The sequence below is a fragment of the Ammodytes marinus genome (genome assembly GCF_949987685.1).
Source record: "Ammodytes marinus genome assembly, chromosome: 13".
NCBI lineage: Eukaryota > Metazoa > Chordata > Actinopteri > Uranoscopiformes > Ammodytidae > Ammodytes > Ammodytes marinus.
This window is the reverse complement of record NC_137217.1, coordinates 16,524,379-16,547,470: the sequence shown is the minus strand read 5'-3', so window position 1 is coordinate 16,547,470 and position 23,092 is coordinate 16,524,379. Positions and strand designations below refer to the sequence as shown.

General features: G+C 40.4%; 2 protein-coding genes across 6 annotated transcripts; one reads left to right on the top strand and one right to left on the bottom strand.

Annotated features, from left to right (window-relative positions):
- The first annotated feature begins 793 nt into the window (after nucleotides 1–793).
- On the top strand, nucleotides 794–13,428 carry LOC307259944 (uncharacterized protein). Of its 5 annotated transcripts, none has more exons than XM_080040031.1 (8): nucleotides 794–894; nucleotides 6,297–6,357; nucleotides 6,724–6,762; nucleotides 7,660–7,695; nucleotides 8,716–8,781; nucleotides 8,920–8,988; nucleotides 9,166–9,208; nucleotides 10,707–13,428. In XM_080040031.1, exons 1-8 carry the CDS (start codon nucleotides 814–816, stop codon nucleotides 10,765–10,767), a joined length of 456 nt encoding a protein of 151 aa, XP_079896157.1. In that variant the 5' UTR covers nucleotides 794–813; the 3' UTR covers nucleotides 10,768–13,428. The 5 variants fall into 5 exon arrangements, with proteins under 5 accessions (XP_079896157.1, XP_079896158.1, XP_079896161.1 ...); XM_080040032.1 differs by having other exon boundaries at nucleotides 806–894; nucleotides 6,300–6,357; XM_080040035.1 differs by lacking the exon at nucleotides 794–894 and adding an exon at nucleotides 2,498–2,536 and having other exon boundaries at nucleotides 6,300–6,357.
- Nucleotides 13,429–13,801: 373 nt separating this feature from the next.
- Nucleotides 13,802–19,975, bottom strand: fxyd5 (FXYD domain containing ion transport regulator 5). Its single transcript, XM_080040200.1, has 10 exons — nucleotides 19,865–19,975; nucleotides 18,391–18,436; nucleotides 16,835–16,927; nucleotides 16,125–16,268; nucleotides 15,990–16,031; nucleotides 15,309–15,371; nucleotides 14,875–14,904; nucleotides 14,716–14,790; nucleotides 14,565–14,610; nucleotides 13,802–14,071 (listed from the first exon to the last, which is right to left on the bottom strand). Exons 1-10 carry the CDS (start codon nucleotides 19,931–19,933, stop codon nucleotides 14,038–14,040), a joined length of 642 nt encoding a protein of 213 aa, XP_079896326.1. The 5' UTR covers nucleotides 19,934–19,975; the 3' UTR covers nucleotides 13,802–14,037.
- Between the last annotated feature and the right edge of the window lie 3,117 nt (nucleotides 19,976–23,092).

Sequence of the window (23,092 nt, the reverse complement as noted above, 5' to 3'; positions counted from 1 at the left end):
GGTTAACACTCTGCAGCACCCTCATATGCAAGTTAAGGACACTATATATTGGAGTACGTACAGTATTGACTTTAAGAAGCACTTCCCCTGAGAGGAAGATATCGACTAATGTCTTGGGGTGTGGCTAACAGCAGTCTATTTGTGGAGGTGAGTAGTACTATACAATTGTGTGTGGGGGTCCCCACAGGATGACACATCATAAAATAGGGCTTTGGTCACAACTGGTGTGGATACATAATGAGGCAAGAGCTGTAACAGGCCATATAGACATTAGATTAAGGAGGGAGGAGGAGCGATTAACTGGCCACTTCCACAGACAATGGCAGCTTAGTCTTTTTTTTTGACTGGCTAGCAGGGAGAAAGATGTGTTGCATGAAGCCAATTTCCCAAAACCTTTACAGTAACAGGGATCCAGACTCCACCGGAAGTTATAGATACTTGACAGGTAACATTTGCAATGGGGTCAATATGAGGGGTAAGCTTTCTACCTGGCCCCAGAAAGAGGAGAATACAACAAATTAGTTTTACTTGTTGTTATCAAATAGAAAACATTTCAGTATGCTTCCACATCAAAATTGCAGGAAAATATGAATGCAGAGTGAACAATAACACGTTTTACAAACAGAAATGGACTTCTCTGACAGAAAATATATTAAAAAAAAAACTGTGTGCACTGCAAGCCTTCTTGTGTAACAGAGATATGACTATGCGGTGTCAGATTTCAACAAGCTCAGCAGCCAATGAAGAGCACAGTTCCTAGTTCCTGACTGAGTTCACCTGTGTTAACTATGCACACTCACTCTGGTAGTTTCCATGATAACAAGGATATTGGCCTGGAAGCAACAACATACCAGCATTGTACAGAGACAACTCTCACCAACTGCTCATTCAAATGTAAGTTCACCTTTCAGACAATATTCTAAAAGGAGTATCAAGTTACTTGTATAAAGCTATTGTATTTTTTCCTACAAGTTGGTGAATGTTTAGCACAAGCTTATTTTGTGTACTGTCATTATAGCAGTTGAAATAGTTCACGTGGAACGATAGCTAATATCCGGATTCAGAGAAAAGACAAGATATCTCAACACACAAATTATTGAAAATAATGCTTTAACAGTGCACTGATTGTATCTTCTGTTGTTCACGGGCTGACACACAGCCGCACCTCATTCATCACTCCAACGTAAGGCAAATGGAACCTCTCAAGGCAAACAGGAGAACTGTTGAGACTTGAGCGCTGCAGGTTGAGGTGGATAACCCAATGCATGTGAATGCAAATATTTAGAGTGGGGACCAAGGTAAAATATTTACACAGCTGAGTCAAGGAAGGACTAACCTGCTGAAGAACTAGTCATGTTCTGCTCTGATATTTGTACACATGCCATTTGAATGTAGTTTTAGTTGAAGCCGAAGGCCTTCAAACAACAGCTTACCAACCATGCCTCTAACAAAGTCCCCAGGGGGCACAGCTTGCGCAGCAGCACAAACCGCACGGAAACGAGACAACTTACATGAATGGAACAACTATATTGATTCTGTTTTCCCTCCAGCTGATAGATGTTAGGCTATTTGCATGCTTGGGAAAACACCAAACCCTGACATTTAAATGATCAGCAAGCACTGCAGAGAAGGTGGCAAAGGTGGCCTATTAGCACACTGCCTTTGTTATGGCACATATGAGCCTGTCAGTCAATACAGAACTCATGATGCCAGGTGATTAATGTTGACTCCTACCATAACTTCTTTAAATGTGTTAATACAACTATTATTATCCATGCACTAAGTTGTGACATCAGTGTTGTTTGTGCCATTCATGTTATCAACAGTAAAGAAGGCTACCTAAGCAGCATCTCAACCTCAAGAGTTTTCAGGAAACTGTCTCGACAGCACTTCTGAACAGATGCTCGGAGGTATTTTCCGCAGTGGCAAGAACTGTGACTGCCTGACACAGAGACAGGGTATTTCAGCACTAAATGAGGTGGCTGTGAATTCCCTAGTTGGTTTCATGAGAATTATGTTGCCCGGCCCGCACATATACAAGTGAAGCTTTTCCTGTCATCTCATCGCTTCATCAAATTGACCGGCGTTCAGCTGTGGCGAAGGCGTTAGGTTTCAAGTCGAGATGACGAAAAGAGATGCAATTATTTTTGAAAATGTGGCTAAACCTTTCGCAACAAAGCAGTCTTTTCTCCTATTGTATGTGATCATTTCAAAAATCCTGTCAGCACTTGTCTGTACTGAAATAATAACCAGGTATTATTATTACTAATGGACATGTTTGTGAGTTAAGGTGCCTGAAGCACGTTGTTCAACTTTAACCTACCTACATGTTTTTTTTTTTTTTAATTGTCTGGCTTTCTCACCCAACCTCCACCAAGTTCATGTGAGTTTCTTATTATCTGGATCATTCTCAGTGTCACAGTTGGAGATACATTGAAGGCCTGGATAACAGCAGCTCTGTTGGTTAGACAGTAGAGTCAGTGTGACAATAACTTGATTTAATCCGTTCTGACGTGCAGGAAGCAGGTTACAGAAGGTGAGGGTCTTTGTATCCTTAAAAAAAAGACTTGGCATACTGCAGCACCCTTTATCTTACTTCCTCTCTCTCTCTCTCTTTTTCTCTCTCTCTCTCTCTTTCTCTCTCCCTCTGTGTGTGTGTGTGTGTCTGTGTGTAATAAATAATAACACTCTATTCAGTGTGCTTGTGAGTGCTTGTTTTTAACACCCAAACAAATATGTTTTCCCTGCTGTTCCTAATCAATCTGCTTGCCCTGGCGGTGTCAGGGGTGATGGAAGCAGGGGCACCAGATCTCCGTCGCTCAACACTTTACAGCTGGCCTTTGTTGTGTTGCTTCTTGTTTATTGGAGGAGCAGTGAGGCTGCGTTTCAGATGGGTTGGACTGTTGAAAACCTCGCCTCGATGTACCTGGGATTGGACCTTGAGATAGTCCTGTTAACAAAACATAGAACAACGGCTTTGTCTCCATCTGATAAAAAGTAAAGCTGAAGGAGTACGTGCCCAGAGTCCTGTACATGTAGCTACGTCCTGAATATGTTTGTTGCTGTCCTTGGTGTCTTTATCGTAGCTGGAGGTTGAAAATGCCAATACAATTGTGAAACCGTAGAAAGATATTATCTGGTCAATCATGTGCGTGTTCATGGGTTATATAGTTTTACACAACCACACATGCAGAGAGAGAGAGAAAGAGAGAGAGAGAGGAAGAGAGAGAGAGAGAGAGAGAGAGAGGAAGAGAGAGAGAGGAAGAGGCATGCTCTACAGATGGCAGCTGTCATATTTAGACACACTTACATGTTCTTCTTTCACTTTTGGCCTGATGCTCAACAAGTCCTCCACCGACCACTTGTGTATGGAAGTAACTGCTTAGTTGTCAGACTCTTAAATTGTTTTGTCGATGCTGGATCACACACTCGCTTGCATGGCACCAACTGAGGTATTGTGAGTTTTGCTACATTTTTCTTATTATTTTATCATTCATTTTCTTGTTAGCTTTTCTCTCTTTCTTTTTTTTTGTTGTTGTTGTAGTCCACCGTCATAGCAGAGTGTGCACCAAGCTCACTTAGATAACAGCTCCTGTAGTGATGGCAGAGTTGAACAAACATTTCAATAAGAATACGTTTTCTTCTCTCTTCACTGAACCAGAGTGCGAGCAACCACTTTTATAAAATGCCAATGAATAACAAATGATGCGGGTGCGCTTATCCCCCTTTTTCTCACTTGCTATTTTTCCCTTCTTGTTTGGCTCATTTGTTTTGGAGAAAGAAGTCTGCTTTTTGCTCTGACACATCTTCACAATTTTCATAGGGTGTCGTTGCTCTCTTCTTCCTCTCCTCTTTTTCTCACGTGTAGGCCGGTTTGTTGTCCTATGAGCTCTCTAGGCCACAGTCATTCCTGTATCTTCCCATGCTAGTAGTTATCGCTATACTGTCAAACGAGTTGTCACAAGATGCACAGTGGCTGGGCTGTGGGCTGTGGGCAGATAAGAAAGAGAGAGACACTGTGGTTGTGGTTCTCCATGTGGTTCGGTCCATGTAGTCCATGAAGTAACCCTCCGTTTCCCTGAATTTAGTTTTTGTGAAATAGATTGTGTTGGCTGGGTTAGAGGGAGTGGAGTGGAACGGGTTCATCATTCAAAATTAAACCTGGTAAACAAGATTTAGGTGTACTGGCAGCTGGCCTGGTCAGACAGGTACAAGGTTAAACCTGCCTGTTGGAAAGCTGCACTGGAAAGATGGAACAAAAATAAGACACATTCACCCCCCGGCTATACACTACAGTGCATGCCTTTATTGCAGCTATGTTCTCTTCAGTTTAATGATTTGTAGATTTCTACTTTTACCCTCTTATGATCTTAGCCTCCCTGGCCAGAAGGCAGCTGGCACATCTGCTTTACAAGCAAGCCACTGGTTATTATATGATGCAAATTGGCTGTGGTATTAAAGAGTAAATTCAATCGTCATTCAAATGTACAAGAATATATTACCCAATTTGAAAAATAATACAGGCGTCAGGAACCATTTTGATACAGAGGCGGAGGACTGCGTTGATAAATATTTCCAAATTGGATCAGCTTATTATTTCACCCAAAGCGACTCTGAAAAAGCAAATTGGATACAGAGGGGGATTTTATTTGCAGCGTCTTAGGTTGTTTGCGTTTGGAGATTTACTGCAGCTATTCAAGAGACCAGAAGCAGCCCACACTACACTCCCTCTACAATCAGCCTCAGTCGTGTGATTAACATCTTTTTCCAACAAAGTCAACAAAAATAGTTCTTAATGCTGTTCCGCTAATTTAGCATGACGGTAATCGTGTTGCAGGACTGGGCTGTATTGGTATTGTGCTGGCCTCACATGAAAGTCTGTAGACAGTGTTCATGGATGAGATTAAAGTTCGTGGAAAGTCTCCTGATGCCTAGGTTTCTCATAAAACTAAAAAGAAAAACGTATTGCAAACGAAATGCACTGATTTTTACCTGTTTTCTTTTCTTAATGCCTCCTTTATTTTCACCAAATATGGTCATTGGAATCTACTCACCATACGGTTAGCATTATCAACTTCCTTAAAATGTAGTAATGTGAAGGAAATGGTAAGTCTGTAACGTCTGTGTGTGGGGGGGATGTAGGGTGGGTGTTAAGAGGTTTGCTGCTGCCCCTCAGAGCCCTGCTTGATAAGCTGCACCTTAACAATGCAGGTCACAACAGTTATTTCCACAATGTCATTAACTATGGAGGAAACAAGGAAAACAATGGGCATGGTTAACAATAAAGAGGCGCTATATAGCACACTATTTGGCATAAGGGTCAATGGGAGAGCTCTCTGTGTGTGTAGACTATCAAACAGTGCATGAGGAACTAGTGGTCACTGGTCCCTGATCCCATGCCAACCCTCCAGTGGCTAAATTTGTGACCAATGAGTCTTCATCCGGGACCTGAAGTGGAAGAGAGGTCATTCTCATGTGTTCCCATTTATAAATATCACCATTCACATTGTGTTGGAAACAGCTGGTTCTTTGTTTAGTTGGCTCTGAAAACATCTGTGTTTCGCATCTCTGTGGTGGTGATTGGGGAGCGGAGGTTTGGGTTTGTTTTGGGCCCGGTGCCATGAGGAAGTTGTGAGACTTCATCTCATGAACAACAACACAAGCACAAAAGAAGAAATCAATGCCAACGTAAGTAGATCAAGGTATCACATCATCTGCGATAAGATTAAGTTGGCGGATAAAGAATATGTTCATGCAAAATGGAGCTCTCTTTCCCGTATGGGATGACGAGTATTGCTTGTAGAAGGATATAAGAACATTTATGTTTTTTTGATTTCCCAGTGGAAGTCATTTGATACGTTAGTTTTGTTGCCTTAACACCTGCCGTTGCACCTGGGCAAGGGGGAACATGTTGAATCGACACTTGTTGCCAGCTGACTGTGACAGAGTTCTCAGGGACAGTTTTTTTCTGCTGAGCATTATGGAAAATAAGGTTGTCATTCACTGACCCTATCTCATCGCCACCCACATCAGATTACAATCTGAGATTTGCATGAATACTTTTAGAACCTGGTAAAACAGTACAAGGACTTGTATGCATTGGCATTTTTAGTTTTCCACTGACTAGCAATATGTGTCCCTGAAACTCTAAGTGCATGACAAGCCCTAATAACAGAGAGCGTTTCTTATTTTTTCCATCTTGCTGTATCTCATTCTGCGAAACGCTAAGATTTCACACACATCAGCGACTGAACCTTAAAAGTAGATATTTTTAACTTGGTTCCTCTTCCCCCCAGCAGCATTTGAAGATGATGCGATTGCTGTTCCTATGTCTGCTGCTGCTGCCAGCTGCTACTGGTACGTTCTCATGTCTGTGACGCTTTCGGGTGATAAACATCTAATCAGGGTCTATGCAGCCCACAACGCCGGTGTATTTTACCTCACCTACTGTACCTATGTCTGTGCAGATTAATGTAAGCCCTCACTTTGTAATTATGCAACCAACCAGAAGAAAAAGTGCCACAGTGAAAGTGTGTGTATGAAAAGTAAAAAATATGCACCACGAAATGATCTAAAATATTGCTAATCAAATAACAGCATATACAGGCAACACAACTAGATAATATAACTTACTGTAGCCAAAATATTTTGTCTGTGTGTACAGTTTGTAGAACTGTATCAAGAGTTTGTGAATGTATTCTAACTGTGTTCTTTTGTTTGCAGCTGTTTCAGAAGAGATTGAAGGATCAGGAGATGATGACGGTATGCAATGCATCATTATCTGAAAAATAAAGAAACAAGAGCACTCTATGAAGACTTTTAATCACCTAGGCACGGTTGTCATGGTGCTGTCTGTCTAAGGTTATCAACAAACTGAATTGTTACTGGTTCCTCCTTGAAGTCAATTTAGCGACAAATTTTTATTTTTTTTACTTGAATGAATTATGTAAATCAACTGAAAGGCTACACATGTACTACATACAAACAACGTGTTTCTATTGAACTGTTTCCGCTGTATTGTTTTTCTCACATACTTTGCTTGTTCCTTGTAATGTTATCAGTTCCGATATTTTGTCCTAGTTTTGACTTTGGGTAAGCTTAGATGGTCATCAAGGTGCATGGCCAACAAACGTGTCACAGACATGTTTGTTGACTCCACAGATAACCAGTCAATAAGAATTAGTTAAAGACATGATTGTAGACTAATAACGCAGCCTGCCGAACACTAAAAACAATCCTTACCCTATAGCTGTTTGAATCTCAACCACCTTCACATTTCTGCTGGCTTTACATAAGTGAAATGCGTGGTTTTGTGCGATAGTTTTCCTTCCTTATTTTGAGTTATGTTATTTACTCAATCTTGGTTACTTTTTTATGGATGTGGTTTCTCTGTTTTCAGTGTTGTTATTGGATTGGTTTCGTTTTTTCTCTATACAATATGGATTCTTGTTTAATAGTTTTCATTCCCTTGCGCTCAGACCTTTTGCTCCCGAACTAACTTCATAAAACCCCTCGATCAATAGTGTTGCTGAAAGAGCAAAGGTGTTGTCTATATTCTGACTTCACTCTTACACTGGTATTATTTGAAAGTGCCTCACACTTATAATAAACACAATTCTGTGCTGTCTACAAGCCATCTGACCTCTCCTTCATTTACAGTTTCGGACGATGAGGATTTGGTCGTCAAAAGAATAGGTGAGTTTTTGACTTGTGAGTGATTGACGAGCTGTGTTTTTTTTTCTCTAGTTTCCTCTGCATTACACCCACACACACTGTAACAGCAGCTGTCCAGATGGGAGAGCATGTAGTAGAGGTCAAGGCCTCTGCAATTATTGTCAGTAATTCAGCAGTGTGTGTAGGGTGCTCTAATGGTCCAGACAGAGAGAGGTGCTGTGGCCTAAGTTGGCTTTTCTCTACTCCCAACCATTAAACCCTGACTGGAATCGATTAGCTCCCTAGTGGGGGCCCTGTGGATGCTGCCCAAAGGCCAATGAACACGTCCACACATCTCTGCCATCCCGCTGGTCAGCTAATCAACATTGGCATTCTCATTCTCTCCCTACTCCTCCCTCTGTCACTCCTCGTCTTGGCTTTGATGGACACTTGATAGAACTTCAGGCCTCTCTCTGCAAAATACCTACGATTCCTCTTAAGCCTCAAACCTGCTCTCTCTCTCTCTCTCTCACTAGACACAAGCTCACACACTTACTGAATTCCATATATGTTTGTTTTTTTCTCAAGTACCTTTTCAAATGCAGCACCGCAAGTCATGACGATGACCTCTGTGATTTGAAGAAATAGTCCCCCATTATGGGAAATATGCTTATTCACTTCCTTTGCTGGTGTGGATCAATACCGCTTTCAGGTCTGTGCGGTAGCTATGAAGCTATGGCCAGTAAGCTTAGTTGAACATGTTTTTTTTATTCTTATGTACGGATACAATTTACTGTTAAGTCACAAGCTGTGGTTTTGACACAGTTCTTTGTGCGGACTCTTGTTGGCAAGACAAAGTTTGGTATTTATTTGGTTAAAAAAACAAGTGTGTTAAATAATATGCTGAGGATTCTGTTACCCTTTGAACGGAGCCATGTTAGCCATCACCAGTCTCAAGTATTTTGGTAAACTAAGCTATACACTGCTAAATGTAGCTTCATATATAACCAGGGCTGCATGCACAAGTGTTAACTGTTCTCTTGTTACCTTTGCCATTTATAGTGATTCCAGATGTTAACACTTCTGGCTCAGCTGGAAAACCTCCAGGTGACAAAGAAGCAGTGTCAGGTGAGATAATTATTTTAATTATAATTAGCTATATACAGGAAATGATTTAAAACGTTAAAATGCATATCAGCTTTGAACGTAACATCACTGCTTATTTAATAAACTTTTAGCCAACCCTTTATGCTTCTATTTATTTAGATAACCTCACCATGATTGTCATCATTGCTGGTGTGGCTGTTCTGACTCTTTCAGTGATAGCGATAGTCGGTAAGTATTCTGTTTAAAAAAAAGGAGGTATTTTCCGTTCCTACAGTTGACAAATGCGTTGCTGTAAAGCCTTTCAGCGATTAGCCAGAATCACTTTAAACGGTTAATACATACACAAACATAAACTTTTTTCTTGTGTAGCTGTGACCTTTATCTATTTTCCTTTTTTCATTGCAGCCATAATGTTAGTAAGACGCCGCATGCACTATCGGCAGCAAGGGTAAGGTCAATTTTCTCCACTTTCAATGTTGATATTTAAAGGTGCTCCGAGGAACTTTCAGTTTGTGTTAATTCTAGCGGCCCCTTTGGACAAAAGCGGTAGTGTTTTTACTATGCCGGCTGTTGTTCTTGGGTGAGTGTACCCAAGGCATTAAGAAAAACTATAAAAGATATAATTATTTGCACTGATGGTCTTGTTTGCTGTTACATGTCATTTATGATCATCAGAGGAAATATGAGACTGTTTCAGAAATATTTAAAAGTTCCTCGTAGCACCTTTAAATTAGATGTTTGTTTAAATATCTGTGTGTCAGGTTCCAGTGTACTATCCCATTTTCTATATACTTCATTCTTTTCACACTCAACCAGTGGAACGCATTTATGTTCTTCTTATGGCCTCTGTGCTTGCTGTATCAGTGTCTTAGTGGAAATGCACCTTACACTTTACAAGAAGTCAGCCAACAGGTGACTGAACCAGTCTGGTGGGTAACAGTTATTTGTCCTACTTTATCCAACCCGTCAAAAACAGAGAAAAACACTTGGGTGTCAAAACGCAACCAGCATCCGCCCATTTTAGCCCGTCTGGACTTGTACAGCAATTAGTAGCAAAGCTTGAGGCCTCTTCACCGCCCCCGCTATACAGAACACTCCCCACTTCTAACCCTTTGCACCTTCTCATCAAACAAAAGCCTTAAGACAGTTCCACTGGGTTTGTATGACCGAACGGGACAGGACTTAACTTGTTCCAGAGCTTACCTCATGAACTGAAGCGAATAGTCCTGTAAACACCATGCTGGCGTCATGACAACAATCTGTCAACAGGAATCAGACAGCAGAACAGCCTAAACCAGTTATACGAAGAAAACACTCTCATTTTGCCTCCTTTCCACACTTTGCTTATTTAACCGCAAGTTATCTCTGAGAAGATCTTCCTGCAGAGTAATCAGTTGATGCGGTGCAGTAACACACAACCTGTGGGTTGTTGTCGGCGGGGTTACAGGGTTCAAATTCATCTCTAGAGATATCTGAGCAGCAGCGGACGTGTTGTTGTGCATTGTGGAGCAGACAGACACCCAACAAGACAATCTGCAAAGGGTTAAATTCCAGCACGGGATTACTGGGATGCCTCCCCGGGGCTGCAGTCAGCTCTGGCAGTGTTTGGTGCTGACTGATCGCACTGCCTGAAAAGAGGCTTAATCACACACAGCAACCTCTGGCTTGTTGGATCAACAGTGTCTTGCCAGGTTTTTAAGTCCCCACCTGGGGATGAGCTGTGTTTTGGGTGTGATGATGCAGTTACCATGTGCACCTGTCATGGGCCCTGCAGCACGAGGCAGACACACACGTGCCGCTTCCTGAATTCCGACACACAGAGATGCTTTTTCTGTTTTTTTTTATAAAAAAAAAAGAAACTGAGAAAGAACCTCAGAATATCTGACATACTTTTTCTTTTGCCCTCCCCCTCCCCCTCCCCTTCTCCTCTCTCTCTCGCTCTTCAGGATTTACTCAGTGCCTGCAGAACAGGACCAGAAAGTGGCCGTGCCGTTCCTGGTGGAGTAGCAGTCCTTTTTTACCACCCGGACAAGAGAGGAGCAATGCTAACTGGGCTATGTCATCTCCTACTCACTTTGACTCAGGACAGTTATTAGACTTCTTTGCACAACAGCCTGCTTCACACCATTCAGTTTATTACTCGCTCCTATATACAGTGTACTACTTTTGTCTTCGCCCCAGCCGCTTCTAACTCCACATACTCGCAGTTTAGCCTGGGACATTTGGAACGCATTCAAACCATTCTAATTGGATTCTATTTGAGGAACCCTAATCAAAGCCTGTGAATATGGCTTAAAGCTTCTTTTGTTAAAAAGGGATAATTTAGCACAGCCAGAGCTCCCCCCATTTTTTTTTAACTACCTGAACAAGAAATGATTCCGACCGGCTACACAGTGAAAATGCTTTTTGCCGTTTGATTTTGGTGCATGTGGAACAAGACATGAGCGATGAGCAAGACAAACCGCGCTAATCCACACTAAAGCAGCCCAGCGCTCACTTCATTCTCCCTTTCACTTTGTCTGACATTTTCTGTTCCTGGCCCATTAGGAATGACAAGAGGCAGTGCAATAGGGAGATAAAAACCTGCCCCCCCCCCCTTTTTCAACATCAGTTAAAAAGAAACAAGTGGAAATAGCCAGTGTGAACATCTTCTTGCGAGGCAGCAAATTAATCGACCGGCATGAATGATGATGTTTTCTCTTCTCTTCTCCCTCTCTTTTTTTTTCGTTTTCTGAAAGGCTTTTACTTTAGTCTCGCAGATTGTAAATAGCTCTGTAAATGCTATAGAGAGTTAGATTAATGCCTCACACGCTGGCAGAGGGTAGCTGGATGTGGGGGAGGGATACAATCTCACAAATCGAATCAAGTGTTGGGGGATGATTGGGAAAAATACCAACAATGCCTTTTGTTTGCTCATATGGAACATGATGGCTTCTCTGTTTTCATTTAAATCAATCATGCCCTGTGGAAAAAAAGCTTTACATAAAAAAAAAACAAGGCACTGGATGCCTTATTTGTTCCAGTGCAGACAGGGGAACTTTCTGTGGCAATGGTTAAAGGGGAAGGAGACATACTCCTGTTTAGACATGAAAGTGCATCATTTGTGTCATCACTTATAATGGAGACAGCAACACCTGGAATGGCTACATAGGGTTAAACACTGGTTTTGTTGCAGCCAGTCTCATCACTGGGAAGCGGGTGTGGTTCTAATTCAGTTACACGTGAGAGCAAAAACCATTATGTAGCTATGAGGGCCGCAGTGGCTTTTAGGTGCTGAAATGTTGTCTTAAAAATTATGTTTCCCATTTTATTTAACATACCAAAAAGAAAGATGTGATTATTTTTTGTGCATTTGTTTTACTGTTCCTACTCGAGCACTGTTTGTACAGTATATGTTTTTTTCTAAAAGCGTAGCATTGCCAGATAGTCCTTCAATGTGTCAGCATTTCAAAGCAAAGACAATGGGACATTAATTGCAGCGAAACACATTTCAGTTTTTTATGTATTTGTAGTCTACCTTTTCATATTTACTCATATTCACTATTTCTGTTGGACAAACGGACCACAATACACCATTTGAATGCAGCAGAGTTTTCTCTTTGATGCTTTTTTTTTCCAAAACTTAGAAAGCCTTCTTTGGACTTGTGTGGAAAAAATCCAAATAGAAATACAGAATTAGGTCATAATTCCATATCCGTGGCCAAACTCTACTCTATTTCTTCCTCCTGGAAATCCTCTATGCTCAGACACTAACTGCAAATGTAGCTGCTGAGCTTTGTTTATTTCTTAGCGATAGATAGATAGATAGATAGATAGATAGATAGATAGATAGATAGATAGATAGATAGATAGATAGATAGATAGATAGATAGATAGATAGATAGATAGATAGATAGATAGATAGATAGATAGATAGATAGATAGATAGATAGATAGATAGATAGATAGATAGATATAGCATTTATATATATATATACTAAATGCTGTGCATATATTGCTGGTGTGTTGTCCATTTGCTTGTGTTTTGTTTTCTATGTTGCAGTGCATTATGCTTTCAGGGCAACCATATTTTCAATGATTTTAGTTTTTAATATATAATATATTATACAGTATGCATTTACAATTTTACTGAGCTATACATTTGCATTGTGTCTTGTGATGGAAACATAAATTGTATTTGGCTGAATGGTCTTTTTATATACAGTAGTTGTTAAGTTGGGATGATACATTGTGTGGTGGCTGGGAGTCAGTTATTTGCCAAAAACTCACTTTATGTAAAATATTTGTATTTCCCTGTCTTATTGCAGCAAACAAAGGTTAACATTTGGACCTTGTGTTCAATAACTTTGTTCATATGCACTTAGGTATCTAGATTAACCCATATTGTACTATATGTTTTATTTGTGCCAAGGACATTCACGGTAGTATTTCATCATATACATTTTTCCAAAGACATTTTACGACATATGACCCTATATCTCACAATAAAAATTCTATGGCAGGTGTTTGCATAACATGACTGGATTCTGTCTGCACAGCTGCTGTCTTGATTTTTCTTTCTGATAGCAATAACAACCGTGAACTACCACTACTGTATGTTATATAAGTATGCTGAACTCTGGATTGTGTTGATTTTGACATTAAATCTGTGATAAAAATGTGCTTGATTCCTCCCTGTTTACTTCTCTGTTTTCATCTTGATGCCATATGCGCCAGTGGATCATGTTTAATCTAGGGCTTTACTCACTTACAAGCATAGAGCCACTAAGAGGCTTAGACACTCCGTACTAAACATCACATTTTGGTTGAGATTGAAAGTGTGAAGCGTGTGTAGTATCTATCAGGAAGAGGAAGCCACCAAGCGCCTGTTTACTGTAACAGACAGGGTTGTGCAAGATTTTCAAAATGTACAATGTTAAGGGGTTATTCTTCACAACCTTGAATCCCAGCTATGAGACATGTTGTCGGTTATAAAATACAAATTATCAAAAGAAACAAGCTTACTACACAAATGGAGGTGTGGTTAACATATGACTCATCTCTTTATTGTTTGCCACATAAAGTATCACTTTATTTTTTTAGTGCAGTTTTGTGGGCGGTGGTATCTCCTTCACTTCAGTGTGATTCATGTTTTGACACTGTTACTAAGCAGCATGCAGTCGCTCTATCCCATGGACATAGACACATGCTGCACAGTGTTGGTTGCATGTTGTTTCTCTCTTGGTGGACTACAGGCTGGTTTCTGGCAGCTTTGCACTTTTATCAATGCACCTGTGTTCACTCTCCTAATCCTTGCACCACTTGATATGACCTGGAAAAATAAGCACACACCACATCATGAAGAATAATCAAACACCATTCAAACAATCAATGCTATTGAAGCAACACAGATACAAAACAGTAGGAAAAAACAAACAATGTGGTTTAAAGTTGTTGCAGTTGGCCTGCAATGTGGTTTCTGAAAAACAAATAGCTTAATCACAATATTTATGATGTATTGGTCATCCTAAAGTTTTAGTCAGCATTCTGTTGAGCTAGTATACGTCTGAAGTGACTGATTGTTTGCCATACATCATCCGGTAGCCTGTGATGTAAATTACTTAACTCATTTAGCTGCAGCTTGATATAAGCATGGCTATGGCCTTCAAGCACACGCACGGTAATTTAGTCCCAACATCACTTTTGTCCCTCTTTTAGCTTTCATTGTTTAAATGAATCAGCGGTGTTGCTAATCATGCACCTTGCAAACACAAACACAAAATACAAATTGTTTCTTCTTCAGATAAACAACTGTCGGTTCTTACTTAGATGACTTCTTTTTACACTTGGGCAGCCGACTGATCCTTCCACCTACAGTGAGACAGGCAAAAGAAAGAGAGGGGGCAGCTGTATATAATAACGAATAAAAAAATTTAAAATTTAAATTCAAAAAGTAGCTTTCAGAGTCATACTTACAGCCAAGGACCATGATGCCAACAATGAAAAGTAATGCTGCTATGGTCAGTCCAGCATAGCGCAGGGTCTTGTAGTCTGGACATTTAAAAACACCTATTAAACACTCAACCATAGACACAAACAGGTCATAACACAACATGACACCGTCAACTGTCTTACCATAGGTGAAATCTTCGTCCCACTTTGGCTCTACAAGAAGCAAAAGTAGAAATAAAAGTATTGAATTAAGTTTGCCTGTTGAAAGCAGGAAGAAAAAGGAGAAAGGGGATCACCGGGGCAACAGTCAGAGATAGCATGACAGATCTAGTGAATCCGACTGACATGCTGCTGACGTTGTATCAAACCCCCTATCTAATGGTAAGCCGGCACAGCATGAGGACACACATGTCTTATCTCCTCTTGCATTGGTACAATCAAGCATCAATATGTATCTGGCAAGAGAGGAAGTGAGGTGCTCTATTCTCCCAGTCACCGTGGGCTTTGTTCAGAAGACAGGGAATTATGATACTGTCAGCCTGCCGTGAGATAACAATAAAACCACAACGCCTGTGGCATTTAAGGTAACTGTGGAGTATAGTCAAATTTTTTGTTACCCCAGGCACGAGCTTGATGTGTCCCGTTTTTGGTTTTCTGAGTTGGGGATGGGGAAGATGTCACTGTGCAGGAACAAAAAAAAGACAGTAGCAACATAAGTTTCCCTGACTTTTCTTATTACATTTTTCCTTTTCCTGTATATAATATTTCTAAATCTAATATGTATATTGCACAGGTTTATACGCAAAAGCCTTTTTTCACATATACTGGGACAAATTATTTCTCAGAAATATTGACTCCATCATTCTCTTCTTTGCCGTACGAGTCCATACATAATGATTTCTCATAAAATTCCAGGTGCATACCTATATCAAACTCTATTTTTAATTGAATTTCTAAATATTTGAAGCGCAGAATGGCTCTCAGAGGAAATTTAGGCCAAGAACTTTTTTTTTTGAAGCACATGCAAGCTCTCTCTCTCTGTAGCTCTCTCTCTCCTTTAGTTCTCTCTCTCTTCCTGGTGCTTTAAAATGCTGTGGAAACACTGCTCTGCGTATCTCAACAAGGACAGAGAGTTGTACATGTTGTAATGACCTTGTAATTAGTTTGAGAGCTTACTGCATTCTTGATGGGTACGCATGCTGTAAGCCTCTGGTGTGAAGTAATGTTGTAGTGTAGTGCTCGTGGTTCTAAACATGTAAGTAAGGCAAAGGGGGACATGAGTGGGAACGGGAAGTTACCTGTGCCCTTTTTCTGTGGTCTTGTTGTTTTCTCACTGGGAGCTAAAGGGACAGACACACAAACATGTCATTAGTTTCAATAAAGAGTTTGGTCGTTACTTACAGCTCTTAACAGCACAACAGACGACTGACTACCTGTTGAGGTCTTCATTTCGGATGTGGCTGTATTGACAAACGCTGGTTTGAGGGTGTTACTGCGCCGAGTCGTGGTTTGTTCAACAGGGGACGTTTCCGGGGAGGAGTCAGCATCTCTCGTCGATCTGCCTCCCACTCTTCTTCCTGTTACTCCAAGAAGAGCAACTGAATTAGAAGAAAACGCTACAATGCCTGACATTTCGTCATACAATTCAATAGAAAAAGAGTATGGACAGATGGATGCATGAGCAGATAGATAGATAGATGGATGGATAGATGGATGTATGGATAGATAGATAGATAGATAGATAGATAGATAGATAGATAGATAGATAGATAGATAGATAGATAGATAGATAGATAGATAGATAGATAGATAGATAGATAGATAGATAGATAGATAGATAGATAGATAGATAGATAGATAGATAGATAGATAGATAGATAGATCGATCGATCGATCGATCGATCGATCGATCGATCGATCGATCGATAGATAGATAGATAGATAGATAGATAGATAGATAGATAGATAGATAGATAGATAGATAGATAGATAGATAGATAGATAGATAGATAGATAGATAGATAGATAGATATATAGATAGATAGATAGATAGATAGATAGATAGATAGATAGATAGATAGGTAGATAGGTAGATAGATGGATAGAAAAGGCTGCAAAGGGGATCAGAATACGACTGCCGTACCAGTGGGAGTCAGGGCAGTGGGCATTGAGGTTGCCATTTCGTTTCTCACAGACTCTGTTTGATCTGCTGGTGCGGGAGTTTGAGCCCTTGACACTGCAGGGGGGGAACAAACATCACATTTGAATCACCTAAAAGACAAGCTTACAGCAGCGAGGCCCCGATACAGTATTCACTTAACAGGAAGAACAAAGGACGGTGTTGTTTGTCTTAGCGACTCTCTCAAACAATGCTGTGATGTATTCCTTGCAGAGGCCAGGAGGCTAGAGAATGTGCTTGACCATGCAGGGGAGAGAGAGGCTTGCTGCAGATGCACTGAGAGTATGTCACAGTGATAGTGCTGTGAGTGTGGGGGGGGGGGGGGGGGTGGGGAGGGGTGGGGGGGCAGCGCGGCACAGTTACAAAGAACTCGCTCTTACAAAACCTCTGGCTACAACAGAGCCGGATTGTTGTACGAGAGACTGCAAAGACAGTGAGGCCGTTGTCTGTTTACTCTCTCAGCACCTTGTAATTAGTGTCGAAGCTCTACAAAACCGCCACTTTCTGGGGCTATAGTGCTGTGATTTACACAACTTTAATGAACCCATTAAGAGGGGACTCGACTCAGGGTGTAGGAATTTATAGCTGATAATGGTTTTTTGATGTGTCAAATATATTTTTTGTGGATTAAAAATGTTGTTTGTGTAGGGAACATTTTGTATTACGGCCCCATTTTTGTAGCCTCAGTTCTTCTATGTTCAGTGTGAGCCTATCATTAATCTGCACTAATGATATGAGATGAAGTTGGAACTTTAATCTTATTATTCAAATATTTGCCGGCTAAGTAAGCAATGTTAAAACTGTGTTTTCATCAAAGGACCAACATGCAAGAACATTGTATCGCCTACTCAGTTTAAATGGATATCACTTATCACTATCAGTGTTATAACATTTTACAATAAGGGTACATTAATTAACTGTTAGTAAATGCCAAGTTACTGCTATTAATGGTTGGTTAATGCATAGTGAATGCCTATTAAGCATTAAGTACGTGTTAATGCTTAGCTGTTAGCGGTTAGTGAATGCTTCATTAACTAATGCTCAGTTAAGCATAAACTAAACTTAACAGTTAGTTAATGCTTAGTTTAAGCATTTACTAAGCATTAACTAACTGTTAAGTAAGCATTAACTGACAGTTTATGAATGTATCCTTATTGTAAAGTGTTACCAAAAACCTTTGTGGCAATGTAATTTATAAGGATCAGTTTACTCATAATGATTAGTAGCTACTCCTCAGCCAGTGAAAACATTAGTATACTTCTGAAAGAGTTAACTCATCCTTCCCATTGCAAAATAAAAAGTTGAATAATTCATTGCTTATTTCAGTACACTCAAGGGTTTTGCAGCTGCAGTCTTACAGTAATTGGTCTGGTAAGACCGGTAGCTTATGGTTGGGATATGGTAGCTACCTGACTATAAAGCTTCAGTACATTGCAGAATGTACAGTTCAGCGTTTGCATTGACACACTTTTAACTTGGTGCACATGTGACTCCAAAGTGCAACGCTAGCAGGAACTCACCTGTTAACATGACAAACAGCAAACAGGTCAAGGAAGTCAAATAAATCTGAAAGAAAAAATTCAACAATGTTGAAACGTGAAACAATGCTGAATTTAGTGTGAACCAGGTTGCATGTTACTTAGCATTTTGTATTTTCGCACAACTTGTTTTTTCTATGTGGGCACTTTTTACCCAACCTGTGGTTTAAACGATTGTTATGAACCACTTAATCGTAGCTCTGCTATAGTTAATCTAGAGCATCTCAGATGCAGGTGCAGAAGATTGGAGCAGGTACATAACAGCCAGACAAAAAGTCTGTTCATATAGTGCTGGCATTACAGTTGGTTGATTAACCAGGGCATGAGGAAAAATAAAACATAGACAAAGAGGATCTGCTTAGATAAGGGAAGTTGGAGATTGTTCACTCTTTTTGTACAATGCAGATCTACCAGACAGGAAGTTGTACTCATTGAGGCGTTGTACCACATGGCTACTTCTTCTCCATTCCAATGCACCAACACTCTTGTCACGCAGCATGACAGAAAACAGATTCTAACTTTGAATGTCAATCTTCATAAGATACACCACCTATACATAGCCCTATTTCTTCCCCTGTTTGTCAAAAATGAGTGATGGCGGCGATGCGTTCTGTATGCAATCCTCCCACACATGTCATGTCTGTGTTCAACTTTGTGGCACTATTGATCAAATGTCTTCATTTCTTTTTTTGCTACTATGACCAATTAAGAAATGGCATTGGCGTATATGTCAAACCACATTTATTTATCCAACATAATGGAAATCCTGCACTTGTTTGAACTGAATTCTGTACATCAGCGGAAAAGCATGCTCTTTCTTTCTGTCCTCCCCCTCACAACATGTTGCCCCTTGCTTGAAACAAAACACTTTACAGAAAAAAACAAAAGTTGGCAAAAAACATGTCCGGTTTTAATGTGCAATTTTTGTAGCAACACAGAGAACAACAACAACTGGCAAGCAAGTACAGCCAGGGGGGGACAGGTAGTAGAGATGGAAGATCGTCTGAGGCCAGTGGCTCGGTTTGAATCCACACCCCAAGCAGAAAATTGAGTCTCGCTCTTTGACCTATCCTGGTGGCAGCTCTTCCTCCGGGCTTCGGAACACTGCGGTGACAGGTGAGCGTCTGGGGCCGTCATGAGCCTTGGCAGCTCAGATTAGCAGGTCATGCCAATCTTCATTTCACTCCAGAGCATATGTCAAGATGAGGCCCCTGTTTCCCCTGGGCTGTGCAGGAGTTTCCCCCATTTCCTCTCCTTTCCTCTATAGCCTGACCTGCCCGCCCTGCCTGCCCATATTGTCACATCCAGTACTCTCACTCACTCTCTGTTTGTCTGTTCATCCATTCCTCTGTCTCCATCAATCTCCGTTTCAGCCCGCTTCACTAAAATAACAGCCCTCAGCCTATATCTGATATTTAGTCATCCATCCATCTCAGGGATCCGGCAATATCCTTACCTTAGTGTCCATCCTGTGAGGTGCCCCGGTCCCTTTATGAATCCACAGTCTCATCATCATCATCTTCATTATCTGCGATGCTTTCTTCCGTATGTCACTTGTGAAAGGCTGGTGGGGTAACTGCCTAACCAACCACACCCATGTGCTAACCATCAGTACTTCCTCATCCAGTTGTCATAACTCGCTTTCACAGTCTCTCAGTCTGTCTCTCCCACTCTCTTTCTCATGACATGGCCTCCTCCTCATTCATGCTCTTTGGCTCCCAGTGTTTCGATCTCACTCACTCTGCCGCTTTCTCGGTTGGAGTCTCAGCCTATGTCTCAGCATAGTGGCTTGTCTTTCAACTTTTTTTTTGTATCGTATGTATACTGGCTTTTTTATTGTGCCTGTGTGTTTGCCTGTCTGTCTTTCATCCTCTCTGGCTTGCTGCCTTTCTTTAGGTTTGTACCATCTTTTCCATCTACAGATCTACATGTCATCTGTGTGTGTCCATGTTGCTGTCTCACAAAGGAACACATGACCCTGTTGAAATGAGAATTGTTGATATTCCTCAAAAATGCTGTATATTTGGGATGGGATATTTTTTTCACTCTGGTAAAGTTGTATAAAACAACTTTCCTTATGCACACTGACTGGCATTGCAGATGTTAGTTACTATGTTTATCCCATTGAATTGCTTTTAGGTGGGGACAATCTGCTGTTAAATGTGTGTGTTTTTTTCTCTCAATTGTTGCTTCAAGGCTGCAGGATCTGTGTGTGATTTTGACCCAGCAGCATAACCCAGCTGAGAAGCACAAACCTACACTGTTACAGCAGACAAAGACTGCATTTCATACACACTGGCAGACTACGGCCTTTGTCCCCGAGTGCTGGGGATGTTTTTTTGTGTGTTTTGTTATTTTTGAATCAGCTTGAAATCATTTCTATGGTTTATCTGGAGAAATTGTTAACACTTCATGATAAGCAACCTTTAAACAGTTTTTCACCATGACCCTCCTTAGTAAAAAAAATGTTAAACACAATTTGAACTATTATTTCCACATATTTGGTCCCAGCCAACAATATTATGAGAAGTAAACCGACACTTTATAAGTGGCCAATTACAATCAGCTTGAACACAATTATGATTAAAGGCGCGCCAGTCTCTTATTAAACATAGCATATAACTAACTTCCTTAATCTTTTGTTTATTTCACCCATTCGGTTAATCATTCACATGATTAATTCTTCCACAACAGACAATGTTTATTTTGTGTATAGATGTCGGTTAACATTTATGTGGAAACAAACAATTAAAAATGCTCTTCAGACATCGGTACATATAATGAGGTCTTTCAAAGGCAGTGACCTGTCTATGTCTCTATGTCAAAGCAATCACAGCATATGAAGTGACTTATATATGCAAAAATGTAAAGATTTGTGAAATATATTTTGTACAGTATATTTCATATCAAACAGTGATAATAATAGCTTAACTTGATTTATCCTAGCGTCTCAGCGGACGTTTGAATGGTTTTAAATGAGATGTAGTTGAGATGCAGAGAGGGCCGTGTGAATTTAAATTGCTCACATGAAAAATGAAAAATAAACCCAGGTTTAAATTGGACTTGAACAAGAAAGCTTTTTTTTCTTTTGTTTAATATTTGAATTTGGGAAAAAAATCCAGGAGAAACTGCCTGCTGATCAGATTTCAGTTTAAAGCAAAGACTATCTAGAATGAAAATTTGAATTGCAAGTCTGCAATGTTTTAATAATGATAAAGAAAATATTGCTGCTTTATTTGCAAAATATGTGGTATACCTGATAGTTTCATTTAGACACTTGCCTTTCCATGTTGTCTGGTTCTAAACATGACCAGTCATCAAAATCATCTGTAATGAAAGACGATCACATGCCCTTTGAGTTTGATATGCTTTCAGATCTGCCCTCATCAAAATGAACTATTAATTGTATTTTTGATTCCCTTGAGGGCTGTTGTATTTATTCAGCTGTATTCTTTCATCCACATCGGAGGCTAAATGACATCCTCATTACTGACAACAGGAGTGCACAGCAACAAAGTGAGTCATAATAACTGACAGTAAAATCATGTTCTAATTTGTAAACACCTGTGGTTACTTTAGATTTGATTTCTATTTAGTTCACATTGAACAATCTGAATAATGAGAGCAATGACAGGGTTGGAATACATTTCAGTTCAATTTGAGTTAGTTCCCCAGCTCTTAGCCCAGCCTGTTAAAGTGATAAAAGAGTTATAGTAAAAATCATATTTGTTTTTTTCTTCTTCAGTGGAAAATACAACTTAAAACATTCAAAAGCGAGGCAAAACTGATGTGAAAAAACTCCTAACTGAGGTAATTAAAGTCTCTTATTTGCTTCTCTTTTGACTTCATTGTGCACTCATGCAGCCTGTATGTTTGCGCTCCCCGAGATGCCTCTGAACACAAACGCGTCAAAATGTTCACAAGGCGATTGAGGCAAAAGTTGACGTAGAATATTGAGCTGTCAAGCCTTCAGTCTAGCAGATTACCATTCCTGCCTGAACTGAAAATCATGCATCACGAACAGACTTTTTTTTTATGAACACAGCAGTCAGCTTTGACGGGAACTTAAACAATTGTTCAGTAATGAGACAAACACACCTTGACAGCTCATGATGGAAAATAGCCAGCCTAATTGAGGGAAGGCGTCTCAGTGAAACATTGTCATTTATCTCCAGGCAGTCAGGCCCCATTGATGAAACAGAACGTATGTGGGTTGGACAAATGTGCGGACAATAACAACCACACCAGGATTTTGAATCACCTGACACCTACTCACACAGACTGCATGTGTGTCTCATTGGACTATCTGTTGTCCATCCTGAGTTATGTGTTAACTAGTGTGTGAATGTGTATACTCATGAGGTTGATGTGACATACTGTATCTTTCATGATGGAACAAAAGCAGAAGCTGCAAACAGGAACAGGCTGCCTGAATAATGGCTCTGTAAGAGGTCAGTTGTCATATGTTTACAAAGCAGCCTAAATAACTATGGACATTTGGAAGACATTTCTGAACTCTCCCCTATAAGCATTAAACAGATTAAGGTACACAGAGCACACAGGAGAGTATGGCCCAAGACAGACGAGGGTGGAAACGATTCATCAATGGCCTATGTTCCGAAAGGAATTTAAAGGCCTAAGAAAGTAAGTACAGAGCACACAAAACCCATCATTACATGACATG

Coding starts and splice junctions, on each gene's coding strand:
- LOC307259944 (XM_080040031.1), top strand. CDS start 814: ATGATAACAAGGATATTGGCCTGGAAGCAACAACATACCAGCATTGTA. Junction 6,358..6,723: donor GCTGCTGCCAGCTGCTACTG/GTACGTTCTCAT, acceptor TTTTGTTTGCAG/CTGTTTCAGAAGAGATTGAA. Junction 8,989..9,165: donor TTCAGTGATAGCGATAGTCG/GTAAGTATTCTG, acceptor TTTTCATTGCAG/CCATAATGTTAGTAAGACGC.
- fxyd5 (XM_080040200.1), bottom strand. CDS start 19,933: ATGAAGATGATGATGATGAGACTGTGGATTCATAAAGGGACCGGGGCA. Junction 14,791..14,874: donor GGACGAAGATTTCACCTATG/GTAAGACAGTTG, acceptor TTAAATGTCCAG/ACTACAAGACCCTGCGCTAT. Junction 14,611..14,715: donor TGGCATCATGGTCCTTGGCT/GTAAGTATGACT, acceptor GTCTCACTGTAG/GTGGAAGGATCAGTCGGCTG.